This window comes from Symphalangus syndactylus, chromosome 5 (assembly GCF_028878055.3).
Source record: "Symphalangus syndactylus isolate Jambi chromosome 5, NHGRI_mSymSyn1-v2.1_pri, whole genome shotgun sequence".
NCBI classification, from domain to species: domain Eukaryota; kingdom Metazoa; phylum Chordata; class Mammalia; order Primates; family Hylobatidae; genus Symphalangus; species Symphalangus syndactylus.
In genome coordinates, this window is record NC_072427.2 from 137,693,956 (window position 1) to 137,712,771 (window position 18,816).

The 18,816-nt window shown below is 37.4% G+C and overlaps 1 protein-coding gene across 3 annotated transcripts in view; it reads right to left on the minus strand.

Annotated features, from left to right (window-relative positions):
- PIK3C2G (phosphatidylinositol-4-phosphate 3-kinase catalytic subunit type 2 gamma) overlaps positions 1-18,816 on the minus strand; it is a 403,358-nt gene that overhangs the window by 139,798 nt on the left and 244,744 nt on the right. For all 3 annotated transcript variants that reach the window (XM_055280504.2, XM_055280503.2, XM_055280500.2), the window contains 3 exons: positions 17,615-17,744; positions 11,763-11,899; positions 9,728-9,897 (listed from right to left, as the gene is read on the minus strand). In XM_055280504.2, the coding sequence (XP_055136479.2) occupies positions 9,728-9,897; positions 11,763-11,899; positions 17,615-17,744 (437 nt within the window). The remainder of the gene's footprint in view (positions 1-9,727; positions 9,898-11,762; positions 11,900-17,614; positions 17,745-18,816) is intronic.

Sequence of the window (18,816 nt, forward strand, 5' to 3'; positions counted from 1 at the left end):
TATATGACAAACCCACAGCTAACATCATACAAAATGAGGAAAAGTTAAAATTGTTCCTCTAAGATCTGGAATAAGAAGACAAGGATGCCCACTTTAACCACTTTTATTCAACATAGGTTGGAAGTCCTACTCAGAGCAATTTGGCAAGAGAAAGAAAAAAAGAACATTCAAATAGGAAAGCGGGAGTCAAATTTGTCCGTGTTTGCAGATGACACGATCATTTATATAGAAATACTAAAGACTTCACAAAAAATTTGCCATAACAAATAAATGAATTCAATAAAGTTGCAGGATACAAAATCAATACACAAGATTAGTAGCAATTCTATATGCCAGTAGAGAACTACCTGAAAAAGACATCAAAAAGGCACTTCCTTTCACAATGGTCACAAAAAAGTAAAATAGAAATAAATTTAACCAAGGAGGTAAAAGATCTCTGCGATAAAAACTATTAAGCATTAAAGAAAGAATTCAAAGAAAACAAAACAGTAGAAAGACCCTGTGTTCAGGAATTGAAATAAAATCAATAAAGAAATATTGGATGTAGATTATACTTTAGACCAAATACAAAACATTCCATCCAATAGCAGTAGGATACCCATCCTTCTCAGGTGCACGTGAAACATTCTCCAGGATAGATCGTGTAAGGTCACAAAAGAAAACAACAAATCCAAGGTGATTGAAATTATATTAAGTATATTTTTGGATCACAATGCTGTAAAACTAGAAATCAACTACAGGATAAATTTGGAAAATGCTCAAATACGTGGAAATTAAACAACATGCTCAGAAACAACCAATGGGTCACAGAAAATATAAAAAATATATGGAGACAAAAATAAAAACAAAACAGACTAAAGCATATTGCTTGCAGCAAAAGCAGTTCCAAGTGGGAAATTCATAGCAATAAATGTCTATGTCAAAGCAGAAGAAAAATCACAAATAAACAATGTAACGTAACACCTCAAAAGTCTAGAGACAGAAGAACTACCTTAGTTCAAAGCTGGCAAACGAAAGGAAATAACAAAGACCAGAGCAAAAATTAATGAAATAAGTACTAAAAAACAACAGAAAAATGACAGTTGTTTTTTGAAAAGATAAACAAAATACAAAATACAAACCATTTACTAGATGGTTTGTATTTTGTAATAAACCGTTTACAAGACGGTAATACAAACTGTTTACTAGACTAGGAAAAAAAGAAAGACTATTCAAATAAATGAATCAAAAGTGAAAGAGGAGACATTATAACTGATGCCACTGTAATAGAAAGGATCATTAAAAAATGGGAGGCCGGGCGCGGTGGCTCACGCTTGTAATCCCAGCACTTTGGGAGGCCGAGGCGGGCGGATCACGAGGTCAGGAGATCGAGACCACGGTGAAACCCCGTCTCTACTAAAAATACAAAAAAAATTAGCCGGGCGTGGTGGCGGGCGCCTGTAGTCCCAGCTACTCGGAGAGGCTGAGGCAGGAGAATGGCGTGAACCTGGGAGGCGGAGCTTGCAGTGAGCCGAGATTGCGCCACTGCACTCCAGCCTGGGTGACAGAGCGAGACTCCGTCTCAAAAAAAAAAAAAAAAAAAAAAAAATGGAATGAGCAATTACATGCCAAAAAATTGGATAACCTTGAAGAATTGGATAAATTCCTAGACACATATAATCTACAAAGACTGAATCAGAAAGAAACAGAAAATCTGAATAGCCCAATAATGCGTAAGGAGATTGGATCAGTAATAAAAAGTCTCTCATCAAAGAAGAGCCCACAACTGTACAGCTTTACTCCTGAATTCTATCAAACATAAAAAAAAAAAGAATACCAATTCTTTTCAAACTCTTCCGCAAAATTGAAATAGAAGAAATTCTTTCAAACTCATTTTACGAGACTAGCATTATCTTGATATCAAACCCAGGAAAGCACACTACAAGAAAAGAAAATTACAGGCCAATATTTCTAATTAACATAAATGCAAACATACTCAAGAAAATATTATTAGAAAGCTGAATTCCAGAACACATTAAAAGAATCATTCACCATGGTCCAGAGGGATTTACCCTGGGATCCAAGGATAGTTCAACATACCCAAATTAATAAATGTGATACACTAAATTTACAAAATGAAGGATAAAAATAACATCATCATCTCACTGGATGCAGAAAAATCATGTGACAAAATGTAACATAACTTCATGATAAAAACTCTCCACAGATGAAGTATAAAGGATATGTACCTCAGGACAATAAAGGCCATATATGACAAACTCATAGCTAACTTTATTCTCAATGGTGAAAAGTTGAAAGCTTTTCCTCTAAGATCAGAGACAGGACAAGGATGCCCATTCTTACCACTTCTTTTCAGCATAGTACTGGAAGTTGCCAGAGCAGTTAGGCAAGACAAAAAGAAAATTGAAGGCGTCCTAATAGGAAAGGAAGAAGTGAAATCGTTTCTATTTGCTGATGACGCGATATATATAGAAAATCCTAGACTCCACTAAAGAACTGTTAGAACTGATAAAGGAATTCACTAAAGTTGCAAGACACAAAACAAACATACAAAAATCAGTAGCATTTCTATATACTAATAATGAACTATCTGGAAAAAAATTAAGAAAATCCCATTTATGGTGGCAACAAAAAATCAAATACTTAGGTGCAAATTTAACCAAGGAGGTAAAGGACTTCTATAGTGAATACTGTAAAACACAGATGAAAGAAATTGAAAAAACTTAAATGAAAAGATTTTCTGTGTTCATGGATTGGAAGAATTAATATTTTTTAAATGTCCATATTACCCAAAGCAATCTACAGATTCAGTGCAATTCCTATAAAAACCAGATGTCATTTTTTTTCACACAAATGGACAACCAATCCTTATTATGGAACCACAAATGATCCTAGGCAGCCAAAACAATCTTGAGCAAAAAGAACAAAGCTAGAGGAATCACACTACCCAACTTCAAGACATATTATAAAGTGATTGTAATCAAAACAGCATGGTCCTGGCATAAAAATAGACACATTGAACAAAAGGGAACAAGATTAAAAACCCAGAAATAAACCCATGCATTTATGGTCAACTTGTTTTTGACAAAGGTGCCAAGAACACATGATGGAAAGAAGACAGTCTTTCAATAAATTGTGTTTGATAAACCGGATATTCACATGAAGAATAAAATTAAGACCTTAGCTTACATCACCCACAAAAAATAGCTCAAAATGGAGAAAATACTTAAATATAAGACTTGAAACTATAAAACTGCTAGAAGAAAACATAAGGGGAAATCTCCATGACATTGGTCTTAGCAATTTTTTTTTTGGATAAGACCCCAAAAGCACATGCAACAAAAGCAAAAATAGACAAATGGAAGGCATCAAACTAAAACACTTCCACTCAGTAAAGGAAACAATTAGCAAACTGAAGAGATGGCCCATAGAATCGGAGAAAATGCTTGCAAACCATTTGTCTGATAATGGGTTAGTATCCAAAACATATAAGAAACTCAAATAACTTAATAGCAAGAAAACAAATAAACTGATTAAAAAATAAGCAAAGAACCTAAATAGACATTTCTCAAAAGAAGACATATAAATGGCCAATAAGTACATAAACTGTTAAGCATCACTAATTATCAAGGAAATGCGATTAAAGCCACACTGAGAAACCACCTCACATCTGTTAGAATGGGTTTATCAAAAACATGAAAGATTAAGTGTTGGAGGGGGTTTAAAAAAAGGGAAATTATGCAATGTTTGTGGGAACATAAATTAGTACAGCAATTATGGAAAACAATATGTAGTTTCCACTAGAAACTAAAACTAGAACTACCATATGACCGAATAATCTCGCCTCTGGGTATTTATTCAAAAGAATGGAAATCAATATGTTGCGGGAATGTCTTCACTCTCATATTCTTTGCAGTATTGTTCACAATAGCCAAGATATGGAAACAAATAAATGTCCATCAATGGATGAAGAGATAAAGAAAATGTAGTACGTACACACAATGAAATACTATTTAGTTTTAAAAGAGGGGAAATTCTGTCATTTATGACAACATGAATGAATCCAGAGAGCATTATGCTAAGTGAAATAAGCCAACTACAGAAAAAAATCACATGATCTCACATACATATGAAATCTAATAAAGTTTAATTTGTAGGAGTAGAATGGTGATTATCAGAGTCTTAGGGAGTGAAGAGTTGGGGGAATGGCGAGCTGTTGATCAAAGGGTATAAAGTTTCAGATAGACAGTAGGAATAGACTTTTAGATCTATTGTCCATCAGCTGACTACAGTCAATAGTAATGTATCATAAATGTAAAAATAATAGAGTAAATTTCAAATGTCTCACCATAAAAAAGTGATAGGTAGGCAAGGTGGTGGCTGTGTTAACTAGTTTGATTTCGTCACATTGTATCCCATAAATGCACACAATTATGATCTGTCAATCACAAATAACATAAATAATAACTTTTTCAAAAACAAAAATAAAAACAAAACAAAAACACATAGTCTGTCTCCAGCGTACCTGACCTTAAACACTGGTCATATTGCCCTTTAAAATTATCTAGAAAGAAAGCTACAAAAAACACTTAATGCGAGGCTAGCATCAGCAAAGCGAAAGGCCATATAGAATATGAAAACACAGTCTAGTCTAAAAAATGAAAGTATGAAATGAAGAGCTAGGAGAGCAACAAACATCGGTAATAAATGTTTTTCTCAATTTCTCCTGCTTTATAAGAGCATGTAATTATCAAGAAATTATTGAGTTGAAATTTTGAGTTTATTACTACAGTGAAATCTTTTATGCAATGAAAAATCACTCTGTAGAAATCATTGTTATAGTGGAATTGAGTGCAAAATTGTGGATGCATAATTTGTTGGCCACTTTAATTTGTATCTTGGTGAAAGAAAATTAAAAAATGAAGATAGGTCAGGCACTGTGGCGCATGCCTATAATTCCAGCATTTTGGGCCGAGGTCCAAATTGCTTGAGCCTAGGAGCTGAAGGCCAGCCTGGGCAACATGGTGAGACCCTATCTCTAAAAAATAATAAAAAAGTTAGCTGGGTATGGTGGTGCATGCCTCTGGTCCCAGCTACTTGGGAGGCTGAGGTGGGAGGATCGCCTGAGTCCAGGAAGGTAAAGGCTGCAGTGAGCCATGATTGTGCCACTCCAGCCTTGGTGACAGAGTGAGACCCTGTCCTCAAAAAAAAGAAGATAATAATTAGGCAATAGTTCAAAAGAAAAACCAACTGGTTTCAGAGAGCTGGAGAAAGTCCTTATTGTTTCCATTATAAAGATTAGCCAAATTTTCCCCAGAATGATTAAGTAATACCTCAGTTGTTCTTTGATTTAATCTGATGGTATAAATTCTCTTTATCTAGTCTCACAGCTAAAGCCAGTAAGAAGGGATCATTTGTTTATATGCAGGATGTGAAACCCTTCATAATCATAACTAAGATTTATTTTTTCTCTCTTAGAAGTTTTAAAGTTTATGGGAGCCTCAGAGTTGGTCTGAGTGTTGAAATAGAATTTCCAGATTCCTAGAGAACTGAATTCAGAGGAATTGTTCAGGGACACCTGGGCATAGATTCCAAATGAGAGAGTGGCTTGGCTGACTCAATTTAATTCAAGAGCCAGGAGAGCTCAATGTCTGTAACATATCCTAAAGAGAGTAACACAGATGCTTAGTGTGAGATATTTTGGAATGGCGATGTAAGCATGAATATAAAGGGCAGCAGCCCAGTGAGAAATGTTTTTTTCTCAAGATCCTTCTTATAAGAATATCACCTCTTTGCTGTGTTAGTTAATACACAATGAATTAGTTAATATATGTTAACAATATTTTGTAACTGGGCGCAGTGGCTCACGCCTGTAATCTCAGCACTTTGAGAGGCCAAGGCGGGCAACTTGCCTGAGGTCAGGAGTTCGAGACCAGTCTGGCCAACACGGTGAAGCCCTGTCTCTACTAAAATACAAAAAAATTAGCCAGGCATGGTGGCATGTAATTACACCTACTCAGAAGGCTGAGGCAAGGGAATTGCTTGAACCAGGGAGGTGGAGATTTCAGTGAGCTGAGATTGTGCCACTGCACTCCAGCCTCGGTGACAGAGCGAGACTCCATCTCAAAAAATAAATAAATAAAAATAAAAAAGCAATAATAATAATAATAATATTGTGTAAACCATAAAAAGTTATACAAATGGTTTTCCCTTCCATGTTTTTAAGAAATAGACAATAGAAGAAACACATGTATCTGTACATATAAACTCTATGCTTCCGGTGGGTTCAGCATTTTAATTAAAGACTATGACCTAGAGTTATTGTTGGTTGGTATTGGAGCATTATATGATCTTGTCAGACTATGGGACGTTATGACAGTCCTAGGGCATGATTTATAAATCTGGTTTTGTATATTATGGGGGGGAGTGTTATTAAACCCATTTATGCCTAGTGTTCCATTACTGGAAGGCTAAGCTTTTGGGAGTTATTTATATCCTACTGTTCAAGGTCATTGCTAAGGTCTGATTTTTCACAAAAAATTTGCAACCTCCGGCATAAGTGGGTTAATACATCTGAGTAAGTGTACAGAAACTAGGTGTGGGCTAGGTTTCTCTCTAAAAACGGGGCCTATAACGTAATAAATGTGGGACAAATAAGCATGTTCATTTATCCTAGGGGAACACAAAGGTCCTACTTATAGGACCTATAAGACTTGTAAAAGGACTTTTGCGTACCTAAAAAACAATAAGAACAAACAATGAACCTAGTATGGAAGAAGTTAGCTGTCCTACAAAACGACATTCTGTGAATTCCAGAAACTGAAAGAGCTTAGGAGGAGAAATATTAGATGCTTCCTACAATTCAAAAGATAGTGTAATAGGTATAGTTCAGTTTTACCATTAAACAAACTTAGGACAAATGTATCAGCATTGAGAAAGTAATCCAAGGAGACATTGCCGATGAGCCTCATGGGAGCCACCAGCGGACATAAAATCTTAGAAACAATAATCCGTATGGCTCATGGAGCTACAGCTGGCCTCCTTAGCTGGTGGTTAATAACTAATATTCTCAAAGGAAGACAGTGGCAACTTCATTTTCATTCATCCTATCAATAATTATTGAATGGTTGATGATTGGTTTATTGGCTGCTTAATTCAGCAGAAAATATTAAGAACCAATTATGAGTGTGGCTGTATGCTGGGCACATTTTTACTTGACCTATGATGCTGCCTAAGAAGAGTTTAAAATTGCCAAACTCTAGAAGTAGCAGTAGCTGCTGTAGCATCAACAAGCAACCAAACTGGAGCTTGATCTTGTCTACAGACCCTGGTATATGAACTTACCATACTGTTTTAATAATCTTTTCTTTACTTTTTTATGTCTGCCAGCTGGAACTTTTTCTGTAGAGCCGAAATATCTTTTTTCATTTTAAACCACTCACATGAACAATACAGAAGCCAGTGGAATAAATGAATAAGGGTACCCCAAATTGCCAGTGTACAATACATCAAAATTTAAAAAAAAGATGTCCAAACTGAATCTTTGAATTTTTAGAAAGAGGTAGAGTTCAGGAAAAAACTGTTACATGAATAAATTTTATATACACTCAAGTACGTTAATTGACATTTGTCCCTCATAAGCTAGGTATCCCTCCTCTATGACGTTCTCATGGTCTGTACATTTCTCTATCTCTGCTCTTATAACATTTTATAATAATCATTTATGTGTCTGTATTCGCAGTACTTGAAAGAGTATCCCTAACTTTCATGGTAAATGCATATTAATTATCTTTGTATCTCCAATGTTTACCACAGTCCTTGGCACACAGACCATTCCCAGTGGACATTTAAGAAGTGAATGAAGGCCAGGCACGGTGGCTCACGCCTCTAATCCCCGCACTTTGGGAGGCCGAGGCAGGAGATCACTTGAGGCCAGGAGTTCAAGACCAGCCTGGCCAACATGGTGAAACCCCATCTCTACTAAAAAAACAAAAATTAGCCAGGCGTGGTGGCACACTCCTGTAGTCCTAGCTACTTAGGAGGCTGAGGCAGGAGAATTGCTTGAACCTAGGAGGTAGAGGTTGCAGTCAGCCAAGATCGTGCCACTGCATTCTAGCCTGGGTGACGGAGTAAGACTCCATCTCAAAAAAAAGAAAAAGAAAAAGAAGTGAACGAACATGTGGTGAATTTTTCAAGGCTATGTATTAAAGAAAGCAATGTATTGAAAGTAACAAAAAGTAAAATAATCCATTTGTATATATCATGTAGTTTATGCTGGCATTTTAATGCCAGGTTATGGCCATCTGGTATAAATTCGATCACATTATCTTGTAAGAAATATTATTATTTCTTATATTGATGGGCTGTTCTCAGGCAAAAGTGACTAATTAGTCTTTGGAATGGCTTGATCCTATTTCTACCTTCATATGAAATATATTTTTAAAGATTTTCAGTGTTCAACCTCTGATTTCCTTACTTTTGGCTTAAATAAAATGAAACAAAACCTATTCATCTATCAGTATTCCTTATTTCAGTAAATAATATAATTATTCAGTCATTTCTAAGATAAAACAACCTAGGCATCATCCTTGAATGTTTTCTTTTCTTCTCTGACCTTCTGTGCCCCTCCTCCAGTTCATTAATCACAGCCAACGTCCAATTAGCAGATCCTGTGGCTCTGTCTTCAAAATATATTCTGAATCTGTTGGTTTTTACTACTTCTACTTTTACTGGTCTCACTTTATTGCAGTAGTCTCTTCACTGGTCTCCATTACACAAGGTATCAAGGAAAGCTTTTGAAAACCACTATAGTTGAAAAGTTTCTCCTCAACTTAAAAAATAAAAGCCACACTCTATATGCCCTCTGTGCCCTACCTGATTGGGCCTCCACCAAACTCTTCACCCTTACCTCCTACTGCCTGCCCCTCTCCATCCCATCTCCAGACTCCAGGTCTTCTTTCACTGGTACATGCCATGCTCATTTCTGTGCTCGCTGCTATTATATGTGCTGTTCTTTCTTCCTGGAATACTCTTCTCATGGATCTCCATGAGGTGGTCATACGGACACAGCTCTTTGTCATGTCTTCCGAGATGCCTCTTTAAAATAGTATCCCCACTCCAGTTACTTTCTATTCCATTTCTCTGCCTTAGTTTTCTAAAATAACTTCTCATTTTCTCGTGTCATTTCTTAGCTTGTAAACTTGTTTAATGTCTGTCACCCCTACTAGAAAGAGATCAGGGTTTGTGTCTGTCTTGTTTACTGTTGTATCCTTGAATAGTAGGTATTCCCTAAATATCTGTGGAATGATGTAAGGCCAGTTCAGTGTGGGAATTAAGCTAGTATTAATATGTGTAGACCAGTGATGATTTGCTATGAGCAATATATCAGATGTTTTGAGATCATCAATTCATACCTCATTGTCCATTCAAGGTTCATAAGGAAACAAAAAATATTATTTCAAACGATTCAGACTAAAACAGGATTAGCTGCTTCTCATGGGGGAAGACCAGTTTAGTCTACTACCAATTTGAGGAAATCAAATTTGTTGCATTAAAAATCTACTTTAAAACTTTTCTTCAATCTTATTAGATATATTATCATGTTTATATTACCTTGGGGGATTTGAGAGATGGGAGCAAGTCATCAGCAGGGCTTCTATGCAATTACATGTTATACATATTGCTTAGGACATTGCTTAATTACTGTAATAAACATTTGTGCACTGACCTTTTTATCCCTCCAAATGTTTGTGCATGACCTAAGAATTTTCCAAAGTCAATATGAAACATGTGGCCCGACTTTGTCAGCATGATATTATCATTGTGACGGTCACATACTCCCAGGATGAATGTTACCACGCACCAGCCAGCACAGGAGTAGAAAAAGTTCCTCAAGGCCTAATTCATTGAAAAACAATCATACAAAAATAACAACAAAAAATGAGCAAATGCATTAGCATCAGAGGTAATCATAAAAAGTAAATGATAAGCAAAATTACATAATCAGGAAAAATTTCTACATCTCAGTGGACAGAAGGGTACAGTTAAGCAGCTGATTCTTGATCTGCTACAGAAGAATATAAAACAATTGTTCTTTAGCCTAATAGATGAATGTTTTCACTGAAACTGCGGAAAATATCTCCTTCATTCGGATGCAGCTAATTTTCATTGGTTCACTAGAGAGGTTTCCTAGTGTGATTTTTCGATACCTCAAATATACAATATTGAATGATTTTTTTTCAAAGTAAAAGGAGGAACAATACGGCCCAATATTGCCTATTCCCAGAGGAATTTTAAAATATCAATGGTTGAATATTTGAAATTTTAGAATACAGAGAAAGCTATACTGAGAAATCTGTAACATTTTATGTGTATTTTACAAATAGGTCATCAATGTAGTTGATGTCTAAAGCTGTTTGTTATAGGACATATATATCAGTGAATGCCTGTGTGGGTGGAAGATAATCATTAAGTCAATTTGTGCTTATGTTTCTCTAATGAACAGACATTTCTTTCCAAAAATACACTTTGTGTCCAGAATGGTCTCCTGGGTATACATCATTTCATACTTGGTGGTGTAACCATGAGTGACTGGTTGGGACAAGGTTGTGGGTCTCCTATCATGGAGGGGCTGCCTTGATGCACTGAAGGCTAGGTCACCAAGCTGCATGCTAGGGTGCCTTAGTTCTAGGTCTCCCACATGCCTAAGCAAGTCACTTAATTTGTCAATCCAAATATTCTTCACTTAGAAAGTGAAAATAATAAAATATGTCCTTCATGTGGTGGTTGTGAAGAGCGATGTATTTGGAAACAACGTAACCACAAGGATTAATGCAAAACTGAAGTTATAATTTTGGGAATAGCTAAAAAGTAGACTTCAAGGTAATTTTATCTAATTATTTATTATTTGGCCTGTAAAGCTTGTATTTTGCTCCAACACAATGTTATGGAAGTGTGGAATAGATGAACTCTGGGGTCTTTTTTTATCATGGCCTTTTTATCATAGGTAGGGTGACCAATCATCCCAGTTTACCCAGGTCCGAGGAATTTCTCAAAATAAGGGGATTTCAGTGCACAGGATAGTACCAAGCAAATCTAATGGTGCATTTTTGCATGAATTAGCATTTAGGTGCTCCTTCCTCTGGGTGGACCCAGCTGTACTAGATAATAGCTTGGCAAGTGGAACAAGGCCTGGTTCTGGCCACACTCATCTCCTTAGCCAAGATCCCTAATATGGGGCAGAACCTGCACAACTGTACACTGCAAGCCAGATACCAGAATGAAGTAAACGTTGAGAAAAAGTGTTTGCAGTCAAATAAAACAGTACATTTGATAAAATTATGACATACATAAACTCTATTTTGCATTTTGCAAACCATTAAGAAAATGGGAGACGAAAAAGTAGAGAATGGCAGGAGAAATGTATTGCACAGAAAAGAAGGGATATTTATAGAAATTGGAGATTACTTAAAGGAGGTAATTTCAAGGGGTATTGTTTCTGGGGTAAGATTGATGTCAGGATGGCAGCTGAGCAAAAAAAAATCTTTATTTATAACCAGGAATTTCATCCAGAAACTAAATAAAATACAGAAACTTTTATGTAGTTAATACATCATTTAAACTGGGTCATTGTTACTGGGCTGATGATTGATTTAGAACTCAAAGTGCACTTAATTTACTTTTCTACAAATCAGAATCTCTAATGAACCAGAGCATATTCTTATTTAAGTACATTATTTAAAATGATCTGCAGCAGAACAAACCTTTTCATAATCTGCCTTTAAGTGGTTGTGCTGACTGAACCACTTTTTAATTGTATTTTCTTTCAATGGTCCTATCAGTCCAGAATGGCGATGAATCTTTGCTAGGGTCACAGCATCAGGTACCATCTGCACCAATCCTGGTAGACAGAAAAAAGATTACAGAGACAATTCCTTCATCACAGGATGAGGGAGCCTTAGGAAATATAACAACAATAGCTTCCAGCAGTACTGGATTACCCCTTTCCTTTTCAAATCTTCTTTTCTGGAGGAGGCTTATCTAGATGCGTCTCTTTCTAATTCTTCCCAAAATCCTGGAGAACAATGAGGCTACTTGTGTTTGGATCGGATTTATCAGAAGCAGCATTAATATTTTTTCTAGAGCTATGGTAGCAAGCCAATCTTGATGATGAACAGGGACCCCACTGAGTAGTGAATTAATTATCACATGGCCGGTGCACTCATTTACAGTCTAAGGGAGGACATTTAAGCTTGGATAACAAACATATTTACAATTTAAGGGAGCCAAATACACTCTCCATAACAAACATTGCATATGTATTATAAAAATCAATGTTCAGGTTAAAAAAGTTTCACAGTTGAATGTTACATTTCCGGGAGTGAACAGAAAAACTCAGCAGTGAACATCTAGAGAGCCACCTGCTCCTTCCTTCTCAGTCAACATTAAAGAGAAACTACAATAGTAATTTTTTTTTTTTAAAGGGAGCATATACTGATTGAACTTAAATAGGAACTTTGCTCCGCTGGCCATATATCCATCAAGGCTTTTTTTTTTATTGTGCTCGTAAGGTTATTGGAATGTAAATATTTGCAAACCTTCTGATTTTTATACTGTACAGAACAGCAATTTAGATCCAGTACCTCAAGCTCTCTCAGGGATAATGTCTACAAAACCACCCACAAAGTACAGTATTATAAGTAAAGCCATTAAAATAAATTAAAGTCTCGAGTTTATGATTTCCATAGTCTCGACAATTGCAAGAGTTGCAAACTCAAATTCCCAGAGAGACCAGGGACACAATATAACTATATGAACAGAGAGATGGTTGAGTTTTTTAAATTGACCATTTAATGATCTACCTGAAAAGCATTCAAATTAAACAACATTAAAGTAGATTATGGTGGTGATAAACAAAAGACTCAGCTGTGCTGAATTTGGTCAGGTGTAGCTAGTTTGCAGCCTTAATTTCTCTTAACATCTGATAGTCCTGTTGTGATCATTGGGCACCTACATTTGTGGATCAGAAGGAAACTTCACATCCCAGAGACAGGTCCTGGGAATATCCATAGTATCATGACACTTCTCCCTTCTCTCCTAATAGTATTCAGCTATTGCCCAGGTTTTCTCATGTGTGTTAAGGGAGACAGCAGATTTAAAACATTTAATGTCAGTAGGTGATGCTTTTTAATCCTGAAAATTTCCCTCCTCATTTTTCCAGTTCCTCTATTTAATACTTCCTGAAGGAAGTCACTTTCTACATGGTTGCTGAGCGTTTCAATGCCATCTTACCTTTGACCATGCCCAAAATTAGGATTTAGATGATTGCACCTTTTTGGATACTTTGCTGCAGCAATGTCAATTGCTTTTCCAACTACATTGATCTAGGGAGTTAATGCTTGCTAAATCCCAAGCCACTGATCACAGGCCTTGAATTGCTGACTATCCAGAAAACCTTGTACCTAATTTATAGCAATCATGGTGGCTAAATTCTGCTCATTAATTGAAATCATAAATTACATTTTATACATTTTAAGCTAATATATATCATACACTATTCAAATTCTTTGAATATAATTCTGTGTACATAGAGTAATATGTGTGGTTTCATTCTTATAGTCCTCTAATGCAGCATTTCTCAAATTTTAATGCAACAAATAACTGTGTGGTATGGTTTAGTTCTGTGTCCCCAGTCAAATCTCATCTCAAATTATAATCCCCATAATCCCCATGTGTGGAGGGAGGGACCTGGTGGGAGGTGATCGGATCATGGGGGCAGTTTTCCCCCATGCTGTTCTCATGATAGTGAGTTCTCACAAGATTTGATGGTTTTATTAATGTTTAGCAGTTCCCCATTCGCCCCTTTTTTTCCTGCCACCTTGTGAAAAAAGTCCTTGCTTCCGCTTCACCTTCCTCCATGAATGTAAGTTTCCTGAGGCCTCCCCAGCCATGTGGAACTGTGAGCCATTTAACCTCTTTCCTTTATTAATTACCCAGTCCAGGTGTGTCTGGAATTGGTGGGTTCTTGGTCTCACTGACTTCAAGAATGAAGCCGCGGACCCTCGCGGTCAGTGTTATAGCTCTTAAGGTGGCGCGTCTGGAGTTTGTTCCTTCTGATGTTCAGATGTGTTCAGAGTTTCTTCCTTCTGGTGGGTTCATGGTCTTGCTGGCTCAGGAGTGAAGCTGCAGACCTTCGTGGTGAGTGTTACAGCTCATAAAGGCAGTGTGGACCCAAGGAGTGAGCAGCAGCAGGATTTATTGCAAAGAGCGAAAGAACAAAGCTTCCACAGCATGCAAGGGGACCTGAGCAGGTTGCCACTGCTGGACCCACTCACATCCTGCTGATTGGTAGAGCTGAGTGGTCTGTTTTGACAGGGCGCTGACTGGTACGTTTACAATCCCTGAGCTAGACACAAAGGTTCTCCACGTCCCCACTACATTAGCTAGATACAGAGTGTCCATTGGTGCATTCACAAACCCTGAGCTGGACACAGGGTGTTGATTGGTGTGTTTACAAACCTTGAGCTAGATACAGAGTGCCTATTGGTGTATTTACAATCCCTTAGCTAGACATAAAGGTTCTCCATCTCTCCACCAGTGTAGCTAGATACAGAGTGTCGATTGGTGCATTCACAGACCCTGAGCTAGACACAGGGTGCTGATTGGTGTGTTTACAAACCTTGAGCTAGATACAGGTTGCCAATTGTTGTATTTACAATCCCTGAGCTAGACATAAAGGTTCTCCACGTTCCCACCAGACTCAGGAGCCCAGCTGGCTTCACTCAGTGGATCTCGCACTGGGGCTGCAGGTGGAGCTGCCTGCCAGTCCCGTGCCGTGTGCCCACACTCCTCAGCCCTTGGGTGGTCGATGGGACTGGGCACAGTGGAGCAGGGGGCGGCGCTCGTAGGGGAAGCTCAGGCTGCACAGGAGCCCATGGAGGCGGGGGGAGGTTCAGGGATGGTGGGCTGCAGGTCCTGAGCCCTGCCCCGCGGGAAGGCAGCTAAGGTCCGGCGAGAAATCCAGTGCAGCGCTGGTGGGCCGGCACTGCTGGGGGACCCAGCACACCCTCCACCGCCGCTGGCCCAGGTGCTAAGCCTCTCATTGCCGGGTGCCGGAAGGGCCGGCTAGCCGCTCCGAGTGCGGGGCCGCCTAGCCCACACCCACCCGGAACTCCAGCTGCCCGGAAGCGCCGCGCGCAGCCCGGTTCCCGCCCGCGCCTCTCCCTCCACACCTCGCCGCAAGCTGAGGGAGCCGGCTCCGGCCTTGGCCAGCGGAGAAAGGGGCTCCCACACAGCAGCGGCGGGCTGAAGGGCTCCTCAAGTGCCGCCAAAGTGGGAGCCCAGACAGAGGAGACGCCAAGGGCGAGTGAGGGCTGTGAGGACTGCCAGCAGGCTGTCACCTCTCACAGGTATTTATTTATAGCAGTGTGAAAACGCACTAATACGTTTGGGGATTTTGTTAAAGTGTTCTAATTGAGTATGGCGGGGTGCGGCCTGAGATTCTGCATTTCTAACAAGTTCCTAGGTGATAGTGCTGTGGGTCTGCGGTTCACATTTTAAGTGGCAAGGCTCTTAGGGATAAAATTACTCAAGGTGGTGTTATATGAGGTGGTGTCTTTCAGGCAAGGGTGCATAAGAAACACCTGAGCAGCTTTTTGCAATCAAACTTTGAGCCTCTCCTCCACCTCCAGGGAAGTCTGATTTAGTGCACTTGGGTTGGGGGTAGGTTGTATCTACTCTTTCCATCCCCCTATGTAATTTTTATGTTCATCAAAGTTGGAGGACCAATAATAAAATAAATCCTGAAGAATTTTTGTTTGCCCTGAAAGTTTCTCTCAGAACTCCTAGGACATTACATACAAAGTGACCATGAGAATGACACTCAACAATAATGTTGATAAAGTCATGGAAACTGGAGTTTACTCTCCTCATGGGCACAACTCTATTTAGCTCATTTTAGCATGCATTTCCCATCTCACGTTGTGACATTTCTTGAGAAAAGTAGGTATTCAATAAGCCTTGGAACCTGATTAAAAATGCAACCTAATCTTCTAAAAATGACATTTGTTTTAATGATCTCTATTTTTCTTGAAGAATTAATTTGTCAGTATAATGCCCTTTGAAATCTTACAGCTATTGAAGGTTGTTGTTGGTAGACAGAGAAGAAAAATAACTTTTGTCTTGCGACATCTGCAACTTTGGATAAGTCTATAGTTATTTCTGCGGAATTATTTTATTAACTAAAAGATCCAGCCTTGATTACATTCTATGATTATAAATAGAAATGAGATGAAATTTAAAAATTCCACTGGGATCAGTAATTTATTCAATATCTGGAGAAAAGGTGATTCATGTAACATCAAAGATCTCATCTTGGATTATGTAGCATTATTCTATTTCAGCATTTTAGGACAGGAAAGCATTAGGTCACTTATGTGAGAAAAAGTAGGGTAAGATGCAAGGAATAACAATCTCATGGCAGCAAGGATAAATGACTGTTGTAGGAACTAGAGATTTAGAAAGTATTTAGAGTGGGACACTTGGCATGGAAGTAGGAGCCCTGTTACCAGAATCAAATCAATTGGCTGGTATGACTTGTAATGCAGTCATTGTAAGGTATTAAGTGGTGAGTGAATTTGGAGGTGTTTTCATACTTAGTATCTAAAATCTCAAGTGTTGACTGGAGTATTGAGCCTGCTGATGGGACCTCAGGCAGTGAGGATCCATGGCATGACAGTTCTCTTGTGATGACAGGTTTAAATTGTAGCTCTGCTTGAATTAAAAAAAAAAAAAATGACTACATGGTCTAGATCCCCTCTCCAGTTCTATGATTTCATCTCTTTGTTTATGCACATGTATCTGCTATAATTCATACCAATTATTTTAATAAAATGCTAAGTGGCAATGGTTATATGTAAAAACATTTATAAGTTATCTTAGATATTGTTGTCTCTTTAATTTGGCATTATTGTAATTAAGTGCAATTCTACCTCTGATGTTTTAGTAATAATTTGGGTGGTCTATTGACATTATTTTCAATGAAATTGTGCATAAGTGTAATTATATTTTCATATTGATTTCTTGGTTTTTATAAAGGAAAAGAAATGCTGACATATGTTCAATATTTACATGTGTGGCCAGCATTGACTGTTGATATTTTATCTACTCAAAAGTCTTTTAGAAATTAAATTAAGGTTTATAATGTGTTTAGAATTTCCAGAACTCCTTTCAGGACTTGTAAATGTGTAGATTTTGTGTTAATAAGTAACAATTGTATTCTTTTAAAAATGAGTAGGCTTTATATTAGAAATTGAGAGAAATAACTAAGTTATTAATGAAACTAACTCTTAAAGACACATAAAATAAAATCACAGTTAACATTTGTAATGGGAAGGTCCTAATTAATACCTAAAAGCATATTATGTTTTATATAAATTCTGTTGGCTTATCATTTTTGAAAATAATTCTTTTAAAAAAAGAAGAATGTGTCTATATAGTTCTTTGGATTTTCAAACTTGTAGTTTAAAACGAAAGCCAGAGAAAGTTTTGTAGCCTATTACTAGTGGATGTGTGAAATAAATAATGTGAGCCAGCGCACTTTCTAATCTATACTGACCTTGGTCTTTTCCTGTGGATAGACATCTATAAATGATCATTTGCATATCCAAGCCTTCCTGCAGCCAAATATTGTCCATCACTTGAATAATCTGCAGAACAAGCATATCCTGACGAAGATCATCTCCAGCCTGTTAAAAACAAAATTATAGACCCTGGGTTTTTCCTTGAATTCCATTAAAAGCAGTCAAATACAGTACATGTCACTTTTCTCCTTGGATACATTTCTAGCCTTAGAGTGGTTTTAATGGTTTTGTTAGCACTAAAAGTACCTTGTGCTTCTGATAAAAATTTTTTTAAAATGAGAACTTCCCTTTAAATAATTACAGAAGCTTCAACCATCAAATTAGAGGTGCTGCTTGGAATGTTCCTTGATAATAATTTTCAATTTATTATCCACGTGCGATTTCTCAGATTCAAAGTCTGGCAAAGACAGGCTGGATAAATGTTTATTCAAATTTCAAACTTAGCCAAGAGAGATCTCTTTCTAAGTGAAACATTATTTGGTATGTCATAAATTTATGCACCGATATGCAGTTAGAATACCAAGAGCTTCTTGACTAGGAGTATAAATAGCATCCATATGATTGATTAGACTTTAAATTGGTGATTTCTCAAATTATTTTGAAGATAAAAGGTTTTCAGAGAAAATAATTTTTGATAATAATAAGAAATGATAAAGTAGTGATAGTCATGTATTGGTTAAGGAGATTGCATATGTCCAAAGGGGAAGGATAGTTCTATCCTTTTAAACAAATAAGAATTTTCGTTTTGAAAACACTTTCTAAATTATACATGGAAAATCCTGCCAAGATAAAATTTTATGTTTTCTTTTTTCCCCTTCATCAAAAGTACAGCATTGTGGGACCACTAACTCTTGAGGTGACATGACAAAGCAAAAGTGTGGGCACACTACTCATTATCCTCCAAACTAGACAGTGAGAATTCACCAAAAATTCACTCTGAGACCTTGTTGCATGAGCTTGGCTGAATAATTGGCCAAATAAACTGGAAGATGGGCATATTCTTACTTTTTACCCTTATCTCTCTCTCTGTTCCTTCTCTCCTACGTGCTTGTAAACCTGTTACTACCTTTTCTCTGTTTTTCCAGTGGGATTAGTGACGAAGACTGAAATGACCCATATTTACTTTTTTATTAAAAAAAATAACTCAAATTACTATAATCAACAAGTGCTAGCAGGC